The sequence below is a fragment of the Saccopteryx bilineata genome, chromosome 8 (genome assembly GCF_036850765.1).
Source record: "Saccopteryx bilineata isolate mSacBil1 chromosome 8, mSacBil1_pri_phased_curated, whole genome shotgun sequence".
Taxonomy (NCBI): domain Eukaryota; kingdom Metazoa; phylum Chordata; class Mammalia; order Chiroptera; family Emballonuridae; genus Saccopteryx; species Saccopteryx bilineata.
The window spans coordinates 23,714,880-23,738,127 of NC_089497.1; the positions used below are offsets into that span (position 1 = coordinate 23,714,880).

General features: G+C 37.3%; 1 protein-coding gene across 1 annotated transcript in view; it reads right to left on the minus strand.

Moving 5' to 3' along the window:
- Nucleotides 1-23,248, minus strand: part of PROS1 (protein S) — a 61,334-nt gene that overhangs the window by 24,294 nt on the left and 13,792 nt on the right. Inside the window, exons 2-8 of the mRNA XM_066241104.1 lie at nucleotides 16,508-16,665; nucleotides 13,079-13,103; nucleotides 8,969-9,055; nucleotides 7,076-7,198; nucleotides 6,848-6,979; nucleotides 3,063-3,188; nucleotides 785-906 (exon numbers count right to left, since the gene is read on the minus strand). Of these exons, the coding sequence (XP_066097201.1) occupies nucleotides 785-906; nucleotides 3,063-3,188; nucleotides 6,848-6,979; nucleotides 7,076-7,198; nucleotides 8,969-9,055; nucleotides 13,079-13,103; nucleotides 16,508-16,665 (773 nt within the window). The remainder of the gene's footprint in view (nucleotides 1-784; nucleotides 907-3,062; nucleotides 3,189-6,847; nucleotides 6,980-7,075; nucleotides 7,199-8,968; nucleotides 9,056-13,078; nucleotides 13,104-16,507; nucleotides 16,666-23,248) is intronic.

Here is a 23,248-nt window from a genome sequence, read left to right on the forward strand (position 1 = left end):
TTATCTTTTTACTGTTTGCTTCATACTCATATAAAATTTCACCTTCACTTGTAAAAAGTAAAAGGAACACAAAATTTGGACTAAGGATCACTAACACATGATCTTTATTTCAGAAAAAAATAGCTTCAGAGGTTAACCTATTTATTTCAGTAAAAGAAAAATTAGAACATACTCCTAACATTCAATTTCTGGGACAACTATGTGTTAAATCTGAATAAGTAAAACCAAATTTAAGAGATGTAGATGAACAACAACATCAACCTCTCTGAATGTTTATGTACTTAAGCCTCACTAAAGCTTCTCTTCTGACAAAGTTGTTTCCACCTGAAAGTTTATGAGCATTCTTGCAAGTATTATTATGCCTAAGGTATCATCGAACTTGTCAGAATGGTGACTAAAGAAAAGTAAACACGAGGAGTGCTTTCACTGAACTTCCTATGGAAGATATTTTTTCTCACAAAGAGAAGTACAAACCTCAGTTTTCCTTAAGTTTTTTAAGTAAGCATTATTTTATATTTTGTAAATGTACATGCCACTCAAATGAGCACTCTCTGAACTGTGACTCTGTAGCGTTTTTTTTACACAGCCATTAATTATTCCCAATTGGTTACAACTTTACATGACTATATTCAGTAAATAGATTGTGACTCAAAGCCTAAATGAAATGATAGCAATTATTGTAGAACATCTGTATTTTCCCCACTTAACTCAGCTCATGGAAATAAGTACCTGGATCTCTTATTTTAGAAAAGAAGTGTGAAGTTTTAGAATTGCAAAATGTTACCTCACAAGTCTTCTGATCTTGGGCAAGCCTGAATCCTTTCTTCCCATCACAGTAACAAGAATAACCTCCAGGGTAATTGACACAAAGTTGAGCACATATGTTCTCAGAACACTCGTCCACATCTGGAGTAAAAGAGAACACAACATAAATCTTACTATCTCCTAAATGCTCAATCCAATAGAAGGAGTATTCTGATTTTAATTTGAGATATCAATGGTAGTAAATTGTTAGTGAAAGAAATCTCTATGACATCAAATCACAGTTAAATGCTTGTATGACAGTTTAAATAAGTCACAAGTATCAATATAATTTCCATTTATTTACACACCGGAAACAACAAGCTTAATGTATAAATTTTATTAATAATTTAAAAAGTTCACTAATTTTCTGATTTTGAATTTGAAGAAAAAAAAGACTGAGTCTCAAGTTAGTGGGATTTCTGATTATCTAATTCTGTTGAGACTATCTCCCAGTTCTTTGTTTTGAGGAGGGAGGGAAATGGAAGATAGAAAGAGAAAGAAAAGATCCCCTTTAACTGATGGTCAATGTAATTGAAGATTAAATGACAATATCAAAAACATCTGACTTTTAATAACGCAATGATTAATGGTGGCAATAAATTTAAGGATATACCTTTATTTTTTTAACTTATCTTAAAAAAAAAAAACAAAAAAAAAAAACAACCTCACTGTGCTATATTACCTCCCATATTGTGAAATCTTCTATGTGGTCCCTGTTCCCACTCCATATTTTGAGAAAATCATTCTTGAAAAGTTGTAATAATACGCTTCAGCTAAAGTCCACTTCAGAGCTCCTAAGATCCTTGACCTTTGCGATGAATGCACCCAATGAGATCTTTGAAAATTGCCAAATTCATAAGTGCTATTATAACACAAAATGCTTTAAAATAGAACACCAAAATTAGTGATCCCTCAATACCATTAAATTTTCATGTTATGTGATTAAATAAAATATTTTGTCATATAAATCTTTTTTTTAAAATTGTCATTCATTAAATCAAAGTACAATATAGATGATGAAGTTGACTACCGATAAATCTGCAAATGCTTAGGCTTTACCGCTGTAATTTCTATCTGGAGCAGTGGGACCGTAGAAATGGTGTATGTGGGGGGATATTTCTGGTGAGTGCCTGAAGAGGTAAGGCCTCAAAATCTCAAGAGAAGTAGATATACTTGACAAAACCCTATGCAAAAATTATTCATTTAGGCAAATTCATAAAGACTGAAAGTAGTTTAGAGCTTACCAAGGGTTTGAGAGAGGGAGAAAGGGCAATTGATTGCTAATGGTTACAGAGTTCTGTTTGGAGGGACAAAAAAGTTTTGGAACAGAGAACAGTAATGGCCGCATCACTCTGTAAAGTTTAAATAATGCCACTAAATTGTACATTTAAAAATGGTTAAACAGCCACATTATATTTCACATATAGTTTATCACAATAGAAAACTTCCTATTTATTTGATTAGTTTTAGCCATGGTATTAAATTCATTTTGAAATCTTAAAAATGTATTAATTTATTTATTTTAAAGGAAGATGTGAAATAATTTGTATATATCCATGGTAAAAAATAATCTCTTAGTACAGTCAAGCCACCTTAGGCACACACAGCGATACCACTGCAGCTGCTTGAAGTAGTAACAAGTCCAAGGGCTCACCCCAAATCCTCAGGTGCTGACATTACTAATCAGTACTTCTCTCACTTCTAAAGCTCAGGTATCATTTGGTTATAATTAGATTTTTATTTTATATGTATATAATTATAACAGAACTTTGTCATTTCTTATTTTACAATAAATGACATACTGATCTTCAAACAGAAAATCATTGATAAGCTTGGCCTAAAACTGAAGGTTTCTAACCACCCTTGTTGTAACGCCCACATGATTTTTAAACTTGTCTTTCTTTTTGTGTATGTGGATCATTCCTTCCAGCTTGAAATCCTTTCTAATCTTCAAAATATTATTTAAGTGACGTGAAAATGTGTTTATTTTGCTTTTGTCATATATACAAGGTCTCCGATCCATATTTAGCTGAGTGGGCCAATCAGAACACATAACACTAAAGCTGAAGAGCATGTGTCTTCCAGACTTTTATTCTGGAAGGAAGCCAGTGATTACTCAATTGACCAAACTAGAAGATGGATTTTACCATATTAAAGAATCTGATTGTTGATGTCAAACAGAACCAGTGCTTCTAATATCAAATCAGGGTTGCAACCCACCCTCTCCATCATCAACAATGACACCACCACAACTCTACCTTCACAAGCCTTTGAGGTGGGATTGTATCTGTAGCCTTCAGCACATTCACATTCAAAGTCTCCTAGGGTGTTCTTGCACACAGCTGTGCCACAAATGCCTGGCTTCACAGTGCATTCATTCACATCTGTAAATGAAACCAATATATTAAAAAACATTTTTCCCATACCAGAAGATGCTAGCAAAGACCCTTTCATCTGTGTCCTGGATCTGGTTAATATATGAAATAAGACAACAGAGTGGCATGGGAATAACAACATATTAAATCTATCATCATATTTTAGTTCACTAAATATGATATCTTTATGCAAATGCATAGAATTTGATTGATGTTTGCAATGTTCCTATGTAGCTATATAAAAGAGAGACAGGACTTTAGTTACTATCTTATCTACCAGGTCACAAGTATGAAAATAAATCAGATAAGGGGTTCAACATATTCTTAATATATATTTCTAAACATATGTTTCTGAAATGGGGTCATAAAAGTATATTCACTTCATAATATCACAATAAAATAAAAAATATATATGAGATAGCTCATCGGTCTTATTTGTTTTTTCCTTTGGAAATTAACAAGAGCTAAATCTGCATACAGTTATTGTTGCCTAATATTCAAGAGCGATTCAAATTTTAAATGAAATTGAGTAAGGTCTCAAAATATTTATAGAACTGCAGTTAATACAATACAAATTTAGTGCTAAATTAATATTCCTCAAATTTCAGCTGTATTAATTATATTACATAGTAAAGCAGGAGACCAAGTATTGATTGTAATTAGTTACTAGGTAAGCCCCTGTGGAAAAAAAAACAAAAACAAGTGACAGAAATAGTTCAATGGAGATGTAATTATAAGTGAACTTTTTTCACTTGTACACTCTGAAGAAGGGCAAATCCAGAATGAAAAATATTTTCTATTCTAAAAGGATAGGAGCTTAATTTTTCTGCAAACTAATAGCTAAAATTTCAGACATTACTCTATTTAAAATGACATACACAAAATAACATAATCAATCCTTGGGTAAGGGAATTCTTCTGTATCTTGACTGCATCAGTGTCAGCATCCTGGGTGTGATAATGTAGTTTGTAAGAGATACTAACAGGGAAAACTTGGTAAAGGGTACATGGGTCTCCTTTTATTCTCACTACAGCATATGAATCTACAATTACTTCAATATAAAAGATTTATATTTTTAAAAGAAAGTAGGCCCTGGCCGGTTGGCTCAGCGGTAGAGCGTCGGCCTAGCGTGCGGAGGACCCGGGTTCGATTCCCTGCCAGGGCACACAGGAGAAGCGCCCATTTGCTTCTCCACCCCTCCGCCGCGCTTTCCTCTCTGTCTCTCTCTTCCCCTCCCGCAGCCAAGGCTCCATTGGAGCAGAGATGGCCCGGGCGCTGGGCATGGCTCTGTGGCCTCTGCCTCAGGCGCTAGAGTGGCTCTGGTCGCAATATGGCGACGCCCAGGATGGGCAGAGCATCGCCCCCTGGGGGGCAGAGCACCGCCCCTGGTGGGCGTGCCGGGTGGATCCCGGTTGGGCGCATGCGGGAGTCTGTCTGACTGTCTCTCCCTGTTTCCAGCTTCAGAAAAATGAAAAAAAAATAAATAAAAAAAAATAAAAGAAAGTAAAAACACATGCTTAAGTTAATTGGTCTGAGAAATATTGCAAGAAATTATTTAAGTAGTCTAAGTTCAGGTTATAGCACATTGATTTTATGACTTTATACTGACATCTAATGACTGATGAAAGTTTTATTCTTATATTTTTAGACATTTACTGGCAACCTGATCCAAGCATATCCACATCTTGACAAAGGCCTTATTGTAGTATTTATATACCTACTCTTCTAATAGTCTTGTACTCTATTACTTAGGTATCATAGATAAAAAGCTACGTAAGTGAACATATACTTACATAGTATCATCTATGTTGATCATCAGGACCCTTTTTATTTATGAGTACTATTTGTAATAATTTACATATGTAAATATAAATTCAGTGGATAAGGATTAAATACTTTTTAATTAAAAATATAAATCACAAATTTTTTAGAAGAGCAGACTATGTTTTTAAATGTAGAAGCATGACTGGCTATTATTTGCTTATGCTATGCATATGGTGTCCTGCATGATGTTTTTCTGTAACTGGTGTTCTAATGATATTGGTATTCTAAATTTCTAACCTCAAACACACTTTCAGCTAGGCAGATGTGAAAGATATATGGTCATGAATTAGATATATGTTTAGAAGAACGTGTTAGTTAATACAGTTCACTTTAGTCATTTATCAGCACTTTAGACAATATTGTAGTAAACCTGACTATATTAAACACAATATGAGTGAGGGACAGACGATTTCTTGACTATGGATTCAAATTTGGTGGATTTACCAAAACAGATATGAACGGTGTAAAACAAGAAAACTTTACATTTTAATTTGCTAAATGTTTTTTTACCAGTTCTAAAGGCAAAATTTAAATCCAGCTGGAAAATTTCATTTTTAGCCATCCACACACCTAGCGTGTACATTTGAAGATTTAGTTATCGTAGTTAAAGCTGTCTAATGGAAAATACATTATGCAGAGAGAAAAAAGTCAAAACTCATGGGGGAAAAAAGCATAAAGAAAAAAGAAATATACAAGTGAAATGACTGTTACAAAACTAAAATGACAGGTATTAAGTCTGAAATTTAAAAAAAAAATACATGAGCAATGAGGTGTTCTTAGTTGTATGAAAAGTAAGAAATCTTTTCCCCAAAACCACAACAGAAAATGAGGTGCAAGATTAAGGGTTTGTATTGGAAATTAGAAAGGTATTTTGGACAAGGAAATATAAAATACAGTGAAAGAAGTTACTAAGGATTGTGCTGGATTTCTTTGTATAGTGGTTTATATTATTGGAATATGTACTTATACAATACCATATATTTTGGTCATCAGGGACATTGTTATTTATGAGCACTTGTTGTAATAATTGACATACATAAATGTATAAATTCAGTGGATAAGAATTAAATACTCTTTAATTAAAAATATAAATCACAAATACTATAGTGTCTGAAAAAAGAAAGTATTAACAATTTTACAAACACTGTAGTAGGCAAGGACTTACACTGAAACTTCACTTTATCACCAGTAAAATTCTTCATTAACTTGTAGTCATATGCATGCATATGCAGTAAGAAAACAAGAAAATATAAATAAAACGCAATAGAGCATAGGACTGGGACGCGGAGGACCCAGGTTTGAAACCCCGAAGTCACAGGCATGAGTGTGGGCTCATCTAGCTTGAGTGCGGGCTCACCAGCTTGAGTGAGGGTTCACTGGCTTTAGTGTGGTATCATAGGTATGACCCCATAGTCACTGACTTGAGCCCAAAGGTCACTGGCTTGAAGCCCAAGGTCGCTGGCTCGAGCAAGAGATCACTCGCTCTGCTGTAGCTCCCCCCCCCCCCATCAAGACATATGAGAAAGCAATCACTGAACAGCTACGGAGCTGCAATGAAGAATTGATGCTTCTCATCTCTCTCTCCTTCCTGTCTGTCTGTGTCTGTCTCTCTCTGGCTCTTTCTCTGTCTCTCAAAAAAATAAAAATAAAATAAAATATAAATAACATAATACCCTCTCAACAATAAACTAGTCCAATAATATCAGAAAACACCAAGTAGATAACCATGTGTATTTATTATAACAGTTTATAACCAGAGTTTTCCAAGAATATTGGGGAAATTTCTCTAACTGAATTTTGCTCTCACATGGTAAATACCTTCCTATTCACCTTCCTGCTCTTACCTCTGCAGTCCTTCTCATTTGGAAGTAAAACAAAACCACTTTTACAGGAACACTGGTAGCTTCCAGGTGTATTATCACAAATCTGACTGCAACCGCCATTTAGATTTGAGGGATCTTTGCATTCATTTATATCTAAAAGGAAGGAAATAAGTTCATTTTAAAGTGATAAAGCCTTCAGGAAACTTCTCAGGTGAGTGCAGATCAGCCAAGTGGGTTTATTATACATACCATATTGACACTTCTCTCCTTGCCAACCTAATTTACAGATGCAAGTGAAGGCAGCTTGTCCATCTTTGCAGCTGATGTACCCATCTTCACTGCATGGCAGAGGATTACACTGGTCTGGAATGGCTAAAGGAAACGGACATCTATTTAATTTTTACTCATGCCACGGTAAAATAACATTATAGGCCTTTTAATAGAAATCCTAAGCATGAAACTTCTAATAAAATTTAAAAATTGTAACTTCTTCCTTCAAATAATACTTTTTTTATAAAATGGTGAGTCCATTAGACAAACCTTTACAATTACTTTGCAAAAGGAAAGTACCTTTATATTTGCCAATATAAACAGTATTTTATCATTGTAATTTAGATATTTTTTCGTATGTATTATCTTATTTGACCCTTAAAACAATTCCATGAAGTATGCAGAACAAATAAAACTACTCTCTATAGCAATAGAAAAACAATGGAGGGACTTCTGATTGGGCTAAAAGGGAGTAACATGGACCAGATTTATCCTCCTGTCTTAAATAAATGGAACTCTGGCCAAAATACATGAAACAATGGTTTTCTGACATTAAACAACAGGTAGCAGAGTACTGTGATTATTATGGGAGGGGCATTTTCTACATAAAATGTCAGAGTACTTGATCACTATCTCAAATGATGTTATGTCCATTTGTTTCTTGACTCATTTGTGGTTTCTCTCTCCTCACCAGACACTGCAGTGGTGCCTTGGTCCCTACACATTCCCACACCTGCTTCTCAAGCCTTCCTAGTCAACTCTGCTGGTTCCTTCCAACCTTCCAATACAGTGCCCTCCAGGGGTCCCCAAACTTTTTACACAGGAGGCCAGTTCACTGTCCCTCAGACCGTTGGAAGGCCGCCACATACAGTGCTCCTCTCACTGACCACCAATGAAAGAGGTGTCTCTTCTGGAAGTGCGGTGGGGCATATAAATGGCCTCAGGGGACCGCATGCGGTCTGCGGGCCATAGTTTGGGGACGCCTGATAGACAATACTTCTGTTATTTGCAAAGAAAAATATTTTTAAACCCAGCTGAAATTTAATTACTGAATTTTTTGAAAACTGCCTTCATAAATTCATCAAGTTCTTTTTTGAGAAGTATTAATAAATTAGGTCTTAGTTAAAATGACAGAAAAACTAATCAGGAAATTATTATCAAAATAGTTCCCTGTCCTTTGGTAAAGTAAAAAAGATAAATTGTGAATGAAATACACTATATGTGTTCAAACGTTTTTACTTATGTAATTATAACCAACTTTACATCACAGGAAACGCTGATGAATATCTAGATAAACTGACAATGCTGCGTGTAAAATATTCATTGTGCAAACATCCCAATTTACCTCTTGCAATTTCACCTTTTTCTCTGACTCTTGGAAATGGGTAAAGCAAAGACAGATAATGTACCAGAATTATCACTCGATTCTCTATAAACTTCAGAGGGTGAAGGTTAATTTGGTATCATAACATTTTCCACATTTATCTTATCAATAACAAAAATAGAAGAATAAACATGGCTCCATTTTAATTTACTAATCCACTTGAACACTTGGTCATACAACATGATTATGCAACAGCCAAAGTAAAGCTGTCAGGAATCAAATTCTGAAGTCAATGATCTGAAGCTTAGGAAACAAGGCACACTGTTCAATTTCAACATTAGGTGGAAAATTCATTTTGAATAAAGAAAAGCAGCGTTTACATATGAAGAACATTCTTTCAAATGCATTTTGAGAATACCTCCTCGTTGGGCATAACCTTCAAGGGTTCATTTGTTCATTTTAAAACATTTTATTTACATGGGTATACTATACTTCACTTGCAGGTTTTTATTTGGTTCTGTTTTTAAATAGATAGTACAGGAGTTTACCATTCACACAGCTCCTTAGGTCAGGGTAAGCATCAGTTGACTGACGTGCAGAAGTAAATAATCCAGCTCGGAAAGAGCCAAGACAAACTGTAAATATAAACAAACGCAATCTTTTTAGAGTAAACCTGCTTACTCGATCTGAAGTTATGGTAGAAATTATGCAGAAAGGTACAATATTTATGCTCCTGTGGATTTACAGGGTTCAGCATTCAAAACAAGATTGCAAAAATACAGAATCATGAAAAATAGGTTTATGGAAGCCTCTCTTTCAGAAGAATCTTAAAGCCAGAAGTGAAAAGATCTTGGGTTGGCAAATAAATTTATTGCCACATAAATACATTCTTAATTCTGCAGCAGAGACCTACAGTTATCCTCAAATCTGTAGACCGGAGCCTAATTTAGAAAGTGTCTATAATTAAGTCAATAGAATGAGTTAGTGTTTCTCGTTGCTCTAGACAACTTCCAATTCTTTCAATGTTGCATAGAGACCAACATAATAATATTTGCTACTGCCTCATATTACAAATAAAGCAGGTATACTGCACTTATTTTATTCCTCAGAACAACTCTATGGAATTGGATATGGCAATCTGGCAGAAAGAACAGGTGAAATAATGGAGATGAAATACTTAGGGTTTTTAAAGTAACTGGGTGTCACTTAGTGCCAAAAATATAATATTTAATAGCCACAGAAGAAATAGTATGTATACCACTTCACTATGCAGTTAGTCACCAACTTAACTAAAAAAAAGGTGGATTTGATTATCTTTTGCTGAGAAACAAACCCCCAAATTAGTAGCTTAAAATAATCTTTCTATCGTGCTCATGACTTGTGGGTCAGATATTTGGAAAGGTTTGGGTTGGGCTGTTTGTGTCTGCTGCACATACTGAAGAATCCACCTCCAGCCCTGGCCGGTTGGCTCAGCGGTAGAGCGTCGGCCTGGCGTGCGGGGGACCCAGGTTCGATTCCCGGCCAGGGCACATAGAAGAAGCGCCCATTTGCTTCTCCACCCCCCCCTCCTTCCTCTCTGTCTCTCTCTTCCCCTTCCGCAGCCAAGGCTCCATTGGAGCAAAGATGGCCCGGGCGCTGGGGATGGCTCCTTGGCCTCTGCCCCAGGTGCTCGAGTGGCTCTGGTCCCGGCAGAGCGACGCCCCAGAGGGGCAGAGAATCGCCCCCTGGTGGGCAGAGCATCGCCCCTAGTGGGCGTGCCGGGTGGATCCCGGTCGGGCGCGTGCGGGAGTCTGTCTGACTGTCTCTCCCCGTTTCCAGCTTCAGAAAAATACAAAAAAAAAAAAAAAAGAATCCACCTCCAAGATGGCTTTTCATTCACATGTCTGACGGCTCAGGCTCCTTGGCATCTCTGTCTCCATTACGGTCTGCCCTGCTGCAGGGCTTCTCCATGTGGCTGAGTTTCTCTTAGCACGCCAGTACTAATCTGGCACTTTGTTCACGCCAGCTAGCTTTCAAGGGGAATAACGCGGAAGGTGCCAGTCAATGAGGAGGCATTTTGTCACGTCCACCATTCTACTGATGGAAGCAGTTCCATGTTTCCCATAGACTCCAGGGGGAGAGATGGTAAGCATGAACTCCATATAGTGGATGGGAAGCAGCAAGATGACATTGCAGAAGAGTATGTGAGATGGGAGATATGTTGGCAGTCATTTTTGGAAGCTGCATTTATGACAGATGGATTCAATGGCTCATTTGAAGTCAATGTGCATATTAGTTTCATGTTGCTGTTGGGACAAATTACTAGAATCTTAATGGCTTAAAAAAACATGTTTATTCTCTTATAGCTAGAGGAACCAGAAGTCTCAAATTAAGGTCTCAGCAAGGCTGTATTCCTTCTGAAGACTTCAAGAGAGAATCTACAGGAATGGGCAAAAGTAGGTCTACAGTTATAATACAAATAGATAATACAACAATTTATAGATAACAATACATCTATACACGAGGCCGATGCTGTATCCGCTGAGCCAGCCAGGGCCAAGACTTAAATATTCTTTCTCCAAGTTCATTTGTCCCTCTTCCTGAATCACCCAATCCCAGAATTAACTAATGCATTAGGATTCCTCCTATGTGAGAAAGCTGCATTTTGCACTTCTGGACAGTGAATAACAACCAAACTTTGAAAGACCTTAAGTGGGAGGTCCAAGTGAAATATTTCATAGGGGGATTAGCATCCCAGGATAGACTACAAGTAGATTTAACCCATACACCTCATACACATGATAATGCTTTTATGGAAATCTGCAGTTAGAATTAGAGTGTGGAGAGTCAGTTGCATGAGTACTCCAAATCATAGCACTGTTTCAAAAGGAGAAATGTACCCTCATGTTTATGGCAGCATTGTTCACAATAGCGAAGATCTGGAAACAGCGCAAGTGTCCGTCAGTAGACAAGTGGATTAAAAAGCTGTGATACGTATATACAATGGAATACTATGGGGCCATGAAAACGAAGGAAATCTTACATTTTGCGACAACATGGATGGACATGGAAACTATTATGTTAAGTGAAATAAGCCAGGCAGAAAAAGAAAAATATCATATGACCTCGCTCATTTGAGGAATCCAATGAACAATGTGAACTGAGGAACGGAATAGAGACAGAGGAGGGATCAAAGGGACCAGAGGAAAAGAGGACAGAGAGAAAGGGATGATAGGATGGGATAAACCTGAAAGGAAGGGGGGAGGGCATGATGGGGAGGGGAGCAAGGGAGATGTTGAGGGGAATATGGGGACGGGGGGGATGCATTTGGGGCAACACTAGGATCTATGTAAACACAATAAATTAAAATCAGTAAAAAAATAAAATAAATATAAAACTGTAACTAAATCCTCAAATTTTAAGAGAAATGAGGTAATAAGAATTTATTTGCAAAATTATATTAATTAAATTTAAGTTGCATAGTAATTAACTCTATCAGAGTACATTTGTACTTTTTTTCTAAGGAAGATCCACTTTTCATTTCTGCAGTGCTTGCAACTCAAGCTGACTGGGATAAGAGTGAGGTGGAAAGGTTCACAGATGGATCATATTCTAAGCCTAAGGAGAACAGAGAGCACACTTCTGTGGTCTAGACCTACACAGATTCCCATCAGAAAGAGGTGAGCCAATTATACTCAACTTTTATTGCCTAGAGATGCTGACAACTATCGCAAGTGATATTGATATAAATGTTTTTATATTTGCTTAAAGCAAACTGAAATCTTGTTATCTTTAATTGATATTTAGTTGAGATTATCTCATCTGTTTGGGTATAGAAATGACACCTCACTCCTTCGGAGGCCAGAATTGTGAATAAAAGCAAAACATAGGGAGGTATGCTGTAGAGAATGATGAAATGATGTTTTCGAGAGAATAGTTGCTAATAAGTTCAATAATTATTTATGCCACAAGCTCTGGAGAATACAGCGATATTCTTTTTCATTAAAAGATAACCCATGACCTGCCCTGGTAGGTTGGCTCAGCTGTAGAGTATCGGCCTGGTGTGTGGCAGTCCCTGGTTTGATTCCCGGTCAGGGTACACAGTAGAAGCATTCATCTGCTTCTCCACTCTTCCTCCCCTCCTTCCTCTCTATCTCTCTCTTCCACTTCTGAAGCCAAGACTCCACTGGAGCAAAGTTGGCCCAGGCGCTGAGGACGGCTCCATGGCCTCTGCCTCAGGCACTAGAATGGCTCCAGCAGCAATGGAACAATGCCCCAGATGGGTAGAGCATCGCACCCAAGTGGGCATGCTGGGGGGATCCCAGTCGGGAGCATGTGGGAGTCTGTCTGCCTCCCCACTTCAAACTTCGGAAAAATATAAAATAAATAAATAAATAATAAGATAACTCATGATCTAAATATTAACTTAGCATTAGACCAATGACTATGAGAAAAACAAGAAATTGAAAAAAGTCAAAATGCCACAGGGAAGTCAAAGAAGCACTCTAAATTTTTCTATATAACTTGAATAAAAAGAGAGCTATACTGCATACAGAATGGAATCTTACAAAGCTAATGAAATTATATTAAATGAAATATACAGGTCAAGGATGCTCCTTGATCATCTCTAAGTTTACTTCCATTTCTAAAATTATACAAATGAAATCCTTTGAACTTACCTAAATATTTTGGATAAAAATATTCCTAGAAGGAAAAAAAATAAATAATCTTAGCAAACCTAAATTTCATTATAGAGTCAAACAATTTAAAGATGCAAATAAATTACATTTAACTGTAATTTCCACATTATAGGACTTTTTCCATAGTAAAATATACCAGGAATAGATAACTAATAACATTAAACTAGTAAGATACTTAGGCTTAAGGCAATATTGATCAATTAAATCATGCATCAAAAGCTTCTAATCCAAAAACAGGTTCTACTGAAGCTAAAATGTAATCATATTAGCCCCCCTTTTGTAAATCCTTTTTTTCTGTAATGATTATACACCCATTTGACACGTTTCATGTCACATACACAAGACTCAATGTTGAATAACACTGACGTCATTTGAAGTGAACTGAAGTGGATATTTATCTTTTAGCATCATGGTTACCATTAATACCTTCCTTACTAATTGATTATGTACCAAAAATTTGTTTCTTAATCCAATCAATAAGTTGGACTAAAAAGTGCACTTTACCAGGTAAAGAAAAATGTTAAAATGGATTTCTAATAGTAAGGTACTTTGGCTGGTTCACAAAAACCTTCTTAAGCCATAATATATCTAACGTGTCACATTAATAGCACAAGAACACCTCATGAGAAGGCAGTGTTTCTACACAAAAGCTTTCTCAAGCACAAAACATAATTTCATGCAGTACAGAGTCAGAAGTCCTCACTGTTGCCTCCTCTCACATATAAACCTACACAACTCTTATTTACCAGTTTCTAAGGACAGAGTCTCCCACCAAGTATTTCAGACAGCAGTGTTTTCTTCTACAGAACAAAAGCCAGGAGGCTAAGCAACAATGAATGGGTTCAAAAGGAGATTATGTGCTGGGTAAAAGGGATATATTAAGAATAATAGGGCTTGGCTGGTGGTGCTGCAGTGGATAGAGTGTCGACCTGGAATGCTGAAGACCGAGGTTCAAAACCCCAAGGTTGCCAGTTTGAGCTCAGGCTCACCAGCTTGAGCATGGGGTCATCAGCTTGAGCATGGGATAATCTACAAGATCCCATGGTCACTGGCTTGAGCCCACAGGTTGCTGGCTTGAAGTCCAAGGTCGCTGGCTTGAGTATGGGGTCACTGGCTTGGCTGGAGCCCCCTGGTCAAGGCATATACAAAAAGCAATCAACAAACAACTAATGTGCTGAAACTACGAGTTGATACTTCTCATCTCACTCTTCCTGCCTCTCTCTCTCTTTAGCTAAAAAAAAATAAATTAATTAAAAAAATAAATTAGGGGGAGGTAAACAATAGGATATAGGGTAGAGGTTGGGAATGTGGACTAGGGTATTAGGACATAAACATAGAGTGGATGGGGCAGGATAAAAGTAAGAAGCAGTAACAAATGTTTTTTCTTTCTATTCATTTCTCTCATTTCTTCTTTTCTGTCATATCTTTTTCTCTCCTGTCAATGAGATTGATGTCAGAATGAGTGGATGAGAGGAAGCACATTGATAGGTTTCCCTTCTGCACTATCTTCCCTTCTCTTGATTATGGTCTTTGGCCTCACTTACCATTTGCTACTGAGATACTAAGGTGTAAAAATATATCTACAATGTCAGAAATACATACTCAAGTATTTATGTGTGACATAGTACGATATCTCAGGCAGACACACTTGCTTTAAAATAGTTCAGCAAAATAAAATAAAATTAGAGTGCGCGGAGTAGAAAACAGGCCAAACCAGCATGGCAGGTCGTTGATCATTGTTGAAGAGGAAAGAAGGTATATTGGAGTTCATTATATTGTTCTCTGGTCTATATTTTATATTTCTATAATAAAAATAAATGTGTGTGTCTGTTTCCCACAAAATAAGAATACCTGTATAGTATGTGTAATATTTTTTTTTTTTGCCAACTGCTTATCCACAAAAGCAACAAAACTGAGAGAACCATTTTGATTCAACTACAGAGAGTATTAAAAATTAATCTTTAGATACCTTGGAAAAAATTCCTTTGAACCCATTAGGGTAGGTGGAGGTAAAAGTTATTACTGTCCTAGACAAATACTCCAACTATTGAGATGGTTATTGTTCGTCATCTCTCAACTTGGTATCAACCTCATGATACCAAGAGCCATGGCAGAAGTAAAGGAAGTACTGTGTAAATGTTTTCTCACTCATTACCATTTGGTTAGATAGTTTATATCAGAAATAATATCTCAGGTAACCATAAAGGTTATCAAACTTGAATTCTTAGAGGCGCTATTCATACTCCCGCTACCAGCAGGATATGTTAAGAGAATATCCTACCTTAGGAAATAAGAGGACTAAAGATTAAGGTCAGATATCTGTATCATATTTAGGGACATTTATGATTAGGTTTTTCTAAACTAGCTTAGGAACTTTTATACACTAAGATGTAAATTATAACCCTAAGAATGACTGATGATATAAAATGGCTCAGGAATGTCCCCAAGGATGTATGAGATAAAATATACTCAGGGAACACTGAATGAATCCTTCAGTACACATTTACTAAGTACCTATTATGTATCAAGCTCTAGATTAAAGACTGGTTAAAAATGATAATATTTAGGCCCTGGCCGGTTGGCTCAGCGGTAGAGCGTCGGCCTGGCGTGCGGGGGACCAGGGTTCGATTCCCGGCCAGGGCACATAGGAGAAGCGCCCATTTGCTTCTCCACCCCCCCTCCTTCCTCTCTGTCTCTCTCCTCCCCTCCCGCAGCCAAGGCTCCACTGGAGCAAAGATGGCTCAGGCGCTGGGGATGGCTCCTTGGCCTCTGCCCCAGGCGCTAGAGTGGCTCTGGTCTCAGCAGAGCGACGCCCCGGAGGGGCAGAGCATCGCCCCCTGGTGAGCAGAGCATCGCCCCCTGGTGAGCAGAGCGACGCCCCTGGTGGGCATGCCAGGTGGATCCCGGTCAGACGCATGCAGGAGTCTGTCTGTCTCTCCCCGTTTCCAGCTTCAGAAAAATACAAAAAAAAAAAAGATAATATTTATAGAAAGATTTAATAAAGTATAGTGATAACAATGCAATCACATGCTCAAGTGTACTCATTCATACACATGTGCGCACACATTACTTGAGATGTCCTCCCTCCTCACCTGATACTATTGAATTCTGGTTGGGAGAAAGTATCTACAAACCATGAGGTAGATACTCTTTGCTGGTAATGAGGTATAATTAAATTATAGTTTGGTCAAAGCACATTGCTCTGGCAATAGTGTCTTCCTAACTAGTCCACTTTCCTTTGAAGGTACTTCCTTCTGAAATGCTTCAGTGGTTACACATGAAACAAGATATATACACAATCATTAACATTAAAAAAAAAAGCACCACAATACACAGAATCGAGCTGGAAATGTTCTGTCTGTAATTGTACATCTAGGTGTGCTAACATGAATTTTCATGAGTTCTTACCGTTTCAGGCTCATTTTCAAACACCTCCCTGGCTTCTTCTCTATTGCACAGTTCTTCGATGCATTCTCTTTCAAGATTACCCTTTTTGGTTTCTTCAAATATAGTATTTGCACGGCGTTTTCTAACCAGAACTTGTGAAGCATGCTGCTTTGACAAAACTAAAGGAAAAATAAATTTATATAAGTAAATCTTTCATTTTTCCATGGAAAATATTTTATTAAACAATGAGAATTAAAATCATTTTCTTCCTGTAAATTATATGACATTTAAAATCAGTATGGTTGAAGTGAGAAAAAGTGCCGATACATAGCAATTCGGTTAACCATCCAAGGAGCAGGTTTAATATAGAGCTTAGAGCACTTATATAATGACCTATACAAATTACTCAAGTTCCTGCTTCAGGTCATACATACCAGACAATATTTACTGTTTACCTTATAACTACATTGGAAATAGCATCATGCTATTTCTTTTTTGTTTTTTCTTACAGAGACAAAGAGAGAGTCAGAGAGAGAGGGATAGACAGGGACAGACAGAAAGGAACGGAGAGATGAGAAGCATCAATCATTAGTTTTTCATTGCGCATTGCAACACCTTAGTTGTTGTTCATTGATTGCTTTCTCATATGTGCCTTGACCGCGGGCCTTCAGCAGACTGAGTAACCCCTTGCTCGAGCCAGCGACCTTGGGTCCAAGCTGGTGAGCTTTTGCTCAAACCAGATGAGCCTGCACTCAAGCTGGCGACCTCGGGGTCTCGAACCTGGGTCCTCAGCATCCCAGTCCAACGCTGTATCCACTGCGTCACTGCCTGGTCAGGCGCATCATGCTATTTCCATACCATCATTAAGTTTTAATAGAAAACTTACAGAATCACTGAAGTGGAAGTATAGTCCAGTCAGTTATTTAAAAGATACTTGATAGGCTTCCACAATTATTCACACAAACAGTAAAATAAAAATTCATAGTAAAATCAAGTCAATACAGAAGGCTCTTGAATCCACATGGACTAATCCTATCACACCCTCTGTTACATTCTTCATCCTCAGAAGGGCATTTCAAGCCCATAAGGAATGTCCCCATTTCTTTGCTCTTCTTAACACAGTTGTCTATATTTATAGTCCCCACATCCTCTCCTCCTATTCTTTTGCACACTCACACCAATCAGGCTTGTCTACGAGTCCACCATGCCACCACGCTTCTTTTATCAAGGTCATGATACTAACTCCAATGGTTAATGACCAGTCGTCATTTTATATATATGGCCTACCAGCAATATTTGACAGTGTTGATTACTGCTTCTTGGATACAATATTTTAATCTAACTTACAGATCACCAGGCATTCTTAATTATTTTTCTATCGTATTGGCTAGGTCAGCCTGATCTCTGGTGGTGCAGTAGATAAAACGTCGACCTGGAATGCTGAGGTCACCAGTTTGAAACCCTGGGCTTGCCTGGTCAAGGCATATATGGGAACTAATGCTTCCTGCTCCTCAACCCCTTCTCTCTCTCTGCTCTCTAAAATGAATCAATAAAATCTAAAAATATATATATTAAAAAAAAAAGTCAAGCCCTGGCCAGTTGGCTCAGTGGTAGAGCGTCGGCCTGGTGTGTGGGTATCCTGGGTTCAATTCCCAGTCAGGGCACACAAGAGAAGAGCCCATTGCTTCTCCACCCTTCCCCCACTCCTTTCTCTCTATCTCTCTCTATCTCTCTCTTCCCCTCCCACAGACAAGGCTCCATTGGAGCAAAGTTGGCCCAGGAGGTGAGGATGGCTCCATAGCCTCTGCCTCAGATGCTAGAATGGCTCTGGTTGCAATGGAGTGATGTCCCAGATGAGTAGTGCATCGCCCCCTAGCAGGCTTGCTGGGTGGATCCCAGTCAGGCACACGTGGCAGTGTGTCTCTCTGCCTCCCCACTTCTCACTTCAGAAAAATACAAAAATATATATATATCAAAGTTTAATGCACATAGTTAACAAACCATAAGCATCACTCTTTGGCATTTCTTTCTTACACAATATTGATATTTAAGAATATTTGTTTCCCTAAAAGGGCCCCAAAGCAGGACACAGACCAGGTAGAACAACATATACTATATTCATGTTTGTGAAAAGGGAAGTTTTTCAACTGTTCAGGGAGAATCAAAGTGGTGGTTTAAAGGAATGCCCCATGAGTTTACAAACTAGAAGAAACATCATAACCTCCATTGTTTCAGAGATAATCCAACTCGGGTAAAGAGCATGCAAAATATTTGCCTTACATTATAAAGCTAATAAACAGCAAATATACAACTTAGATCAAAGAAATCTCAATGTTCAGAACTGTGATCATGCATTACTATTTGCTGCTTCTTAGACAACAAGCAGAAGTTTCTGAGTGGATTGATGAGAGTAATATTAAAAAGGAAAATTCTTACACCATTGACATAAGGATTATTAAACTAACAATATAAAACTAACTTTGTCTAAATAAATTTTGTCTAAATTTGAATGTTTATGTTTTATTTCATCCAGGTTCAACCCAATAATATTTCAGACTTGCATAATACTTAACAATTTTCATAGTATATGTTAAGTATTTCATTTGAACCATAAATAGTGAAATAAACTACAGGACCATAACTAATGAAATAAACTACAGAATTGAATTATCATTCCCATTTTACTATAGAAGAAAAACTGGGATGGAAAATGGTTACATGATTTAACCAAGGTCATAGAGCTAGGAATTGGTGCTAATGGAATGGGAATTTAAATTATCCTCATGCTTCTAGTCCAGTGCTCTTTCTTCTGTGTTTGCTGTCACTCAAATACCCACAACGTGCTTAATTTAGAAAAAGAAATAATGTGGTTGTGGAGTGGACAAGTTTGATAGCTTAAGTAAGACATTTACTGTCCCTTATAAAATAAACCCTTTTAACAGAGTGTGTTTTCAAAGGAGTCTACTTCCTTGTTAAAAGGTATAAACATAACACCACAGATCCAAACTAAGAACTAGAAGATGAGACAAATATGTGGTTAAACATGGTTTTAAGAGCTGGCTGAAAAGTCTATATGCCCAAGAACATCAACCGTACTGGCCAGCAGCAATATCTAAAAAGTTCCATTATGTATCATAATATCTAAAAAGTTCCATTATGTATCATAATAATAGCCATGGTATATAAACAGATAAATGTGGTTTCTGCATTATCTCCTTTAATCCTAATCACAACTTCTCTAAAAAGATAATTTTCTTTTTATCAAGGAAGTTGAGTGCAATTTTACCACGTTCACAGAGACGAGAACAAAGCCAAGCCAGCCTCCCAAGCCTGTTCTCTTTCTGCATTACCACACTGTCTCTAATCATTTGTTTCACTTCTTCAGATGAAGTTTTTCAAGAAAATCCTTGTTAAAACCCAACTAAGTGGCTTGAAAAGTGTTACATTCAGATTCAAATTTTTAGGTTATAATGTTTTGTTATGAGTCTGTCAAGATTAAAAAAAAAAGGATGACTGAATCAGTTTTTTTTAACCTTTCTGAGTCATCCCTTCTCCAAAATAGTGACCACAGCCTGTTGAACAACAATATCTGTAACATAACCATTGTTCCAACACTAACTGGAATTCTCATTTCAAACAGCCTTCACAGTCTTCATATGTCCCCTTCAATATTTTCTGTGGGTGCAAATCTTTGTTTTACCTCCAAAAAACCCAGTTTATTATATATTAGTAGTACTTCACTTAAGCATCAGTAATAAGGATGGTGGAGTTAGTATTGCTCCTGCGCACAAGAGAATTCCTCCACTGTTCAATTCAGTTGGACCTTGGTCAAGGGGAGGTCCTCTCTTAGGCCCCCTTCCCACTTAGGTGTCCAAGCTCGCTCCTCTCTGTTCAGGCAGGTCAGAACCTCAGATCTACAGGCTCCCCCCAAATCTGATCAGTCGGTTGAGAAGGAGGTAGCCAATGGAGGGGTCCGAGCTTTAGGGCAGCTCATCCTCTGAATTTCTTCTCTTCTGTTCTCTTGTCCTTGCAAAGATTATTTATACATTCCTCCCTTCAACAGCTCGTCTCTTTTTTAGTTTTGCTTCCTGTCTCTCCTTTCCTCAGGCCCTTGCATGGCATCCCAAAAGAATGTGTCTGAAAAGAGAATCTTTCAGTTGCCATTTGGGTTGGCACTGAACCTTTGTTTCTGCTTCAGTGTGGGACAGGGTCAGGAAAAATGGCTTCCAAAGTACAAACAGAACTAGACAGTAACTTGAGATATAATTGTGCCTCTTATGTCTCAACTGCTAAAATGTTTTCCTTATTCAAAGCCTGAAAAAAAGAAAGAATTGCATATTAATGCAGGGTGGGGCAAAAGAAGGTTTACAGTTGTCAGTATACAATACAGAGTTTATTCTTGCCTTATTATTTATTAATCATTGTATTATTTTCCACATGAACAACTGTAAACCTACTTTTGCCCCATCCTGTAAATAAAAACCTTTAGTTACAAAACATAGGAAAACATATGGCCACACATTACAGATTTTATTTTAAATTATCACATATTAATTAACTATAAAATCTTTCATTTTTTTAAAATAAAGAATTCTACTACACAAGATTTTCAATTGAGGGGAGACTATTTAAAAATGCAAAGGTTGCAAAATTAAGAAAAACCCAAAGACAGATTTTTACTTAGGCATTCATCAGCCTATATAATTATTAGAAATATTCAAAAAGTTTGTTAGGCTTCAGAAAGAAATGCTATGACTATATATTCTTCAAATATTTTTAACTGTTTTTAAAGAAAGTGACTATCTATGCTTTTCTCTAAATTTCAGGGTTTTTTTTCATATTGAGCATTATGCTGCCGAACAACTGATTCTTCTCATATTATTATGTTAAGGGTTAGAAAAATGTTAGAAAAAGTATTCTCTGGAGGTGAACTAGTCCTCTGTCCTTCAAGAGGAGTGAGCACTATGTAGGCTGACTTTAAGGGAATCAAAGAGCCTGACCAGGCGGTGGCACAGTGGATAGAGCTTTGAACTGGGATGTAGAGGACCCAGGCTCGAAACACCAAGGTTGCTGACTTGAGCAAAGGCTCACCAGCTTAAGCAAGGGTTCTCTAGCTTGAGTGTGAGATCACAGACATGACCACATGGTCGCTGATTGAGCCCAAAGGTCGTTGGTTTGAGGCCAAAGGTCGCTGGCTTGAAGCCCAAGTTCTCTGGCTTGAGCCCAAAGGTTGCTGGCTTGAAGCCCAAGGTCGCTGGCTTAAGCCAGGGGTCACTCGCTCTGAGGAGCCCCTTGGTCAAGGCACATATGAGAAAGCAGTCAATGAACAACTAAGGAGCCACAATGAAGAATTGATGCTTCTTATCTCTCTTCCTTCCTGTCTGCCTGTCCCTCTTCTGTCCCTCTCTCTGACTGTCTCTGTCAAAAAAAAAAAAGAGTCAAAGATCATCATAGGAGATAGGTCTGGGTAAGGATATAAATCTGGAAAAACAAAAGATGACAATCTGTGAATTACATGCTCCACACATAAGGTTATTTCTAAAACACTTGGATTAGAAGTGGTGAGGGCTGTCACTTATTTAAGAATAAGAAAGCATTGATGGCATTAAAAAAATGTAACCACTGACCCCCATTTTGGGACAGATTAATGAATGAATAGGGAAACAATGCCTAATCTGTTTAGCCACAACCGAGTGAAATGAACTTCTCCTTACTCCAGGATTTAATTACAACTTTAATTTACAGCCTCAGTCTAGGAAAAAAATTAAAATAATAAATCAAACAGTCTGCCAGTTGTCTCTTCAAGATTAAAACCTTTGATTTACCATAGAAAGAGAAAGCAGATCATTTTAGTTACTCCTTCCTAAATAAATACTTTTCTCCAAAAGACAGAACAGGCAGCCTATTACCCAGAAAATATGATAATTACATTGACCATCTCTTTTATTTGACTTGTTTGCTCTCAAAGACTAATAAATTACTGTACCACATCCGAGTTCAGACTTTGGCAACGTATGAAGAGGAATTTTCTATAGCCTTATCATTTCTTCTTGTGACTACTCCATTGCCAACTGCCTGTCTTCCTGAGACTATAGAAAGAGGTCTCTTTTATGATGTGCAGCAAAATATTCACAGTCAGTTTTCCAGTCTTTTTTATTTCCTACACACTAGGACATCAAAATATCATCTGATTTTGACGTCATGTACCAGGAGGTTATACCAAAGAAAATATTTTGGTTTTTGTTCTATTTGACCTATTTTTTTTTTTTTAGGATGCCACCAATTATATTATTAGTTCACTGGCCTGTATATTTATGTTTGGAAAAGCAACAGGCAAACTGTTTTTGGACATTTTTAAAAGGCAACAATGTAAGAGCTAGCCTAATTCTGCAATATCCCACTTCCTACAATATCTTCCAGAGCTTCCCAGTAAGCAAGTCTGAAGTGTATTTAGAAAGACTTTACATCTCAGTGGCTTTCCTTTTGATGTGGCTGTGAAATTATTGGAATACTGGTATATCATTGAGTAAGTGTTTACGATTTAATACAATTTCTGCTAGCCTCTCATAATTTCCTGTTGACATTCCAAAAGGCTACGAGACCCGATCTAAATAACTATGGAATAAAATGATGACTTATCAAGAAAAGAAGAGAAATGGCTAAGTTAAGGAGTCAGGGAAAAGAGGAAAATAAAACAAGTTATAAAGAAATATAAGAAAAGTTACATTTTACATACAGAATTTCAGGCCCACTTAAAAAAAA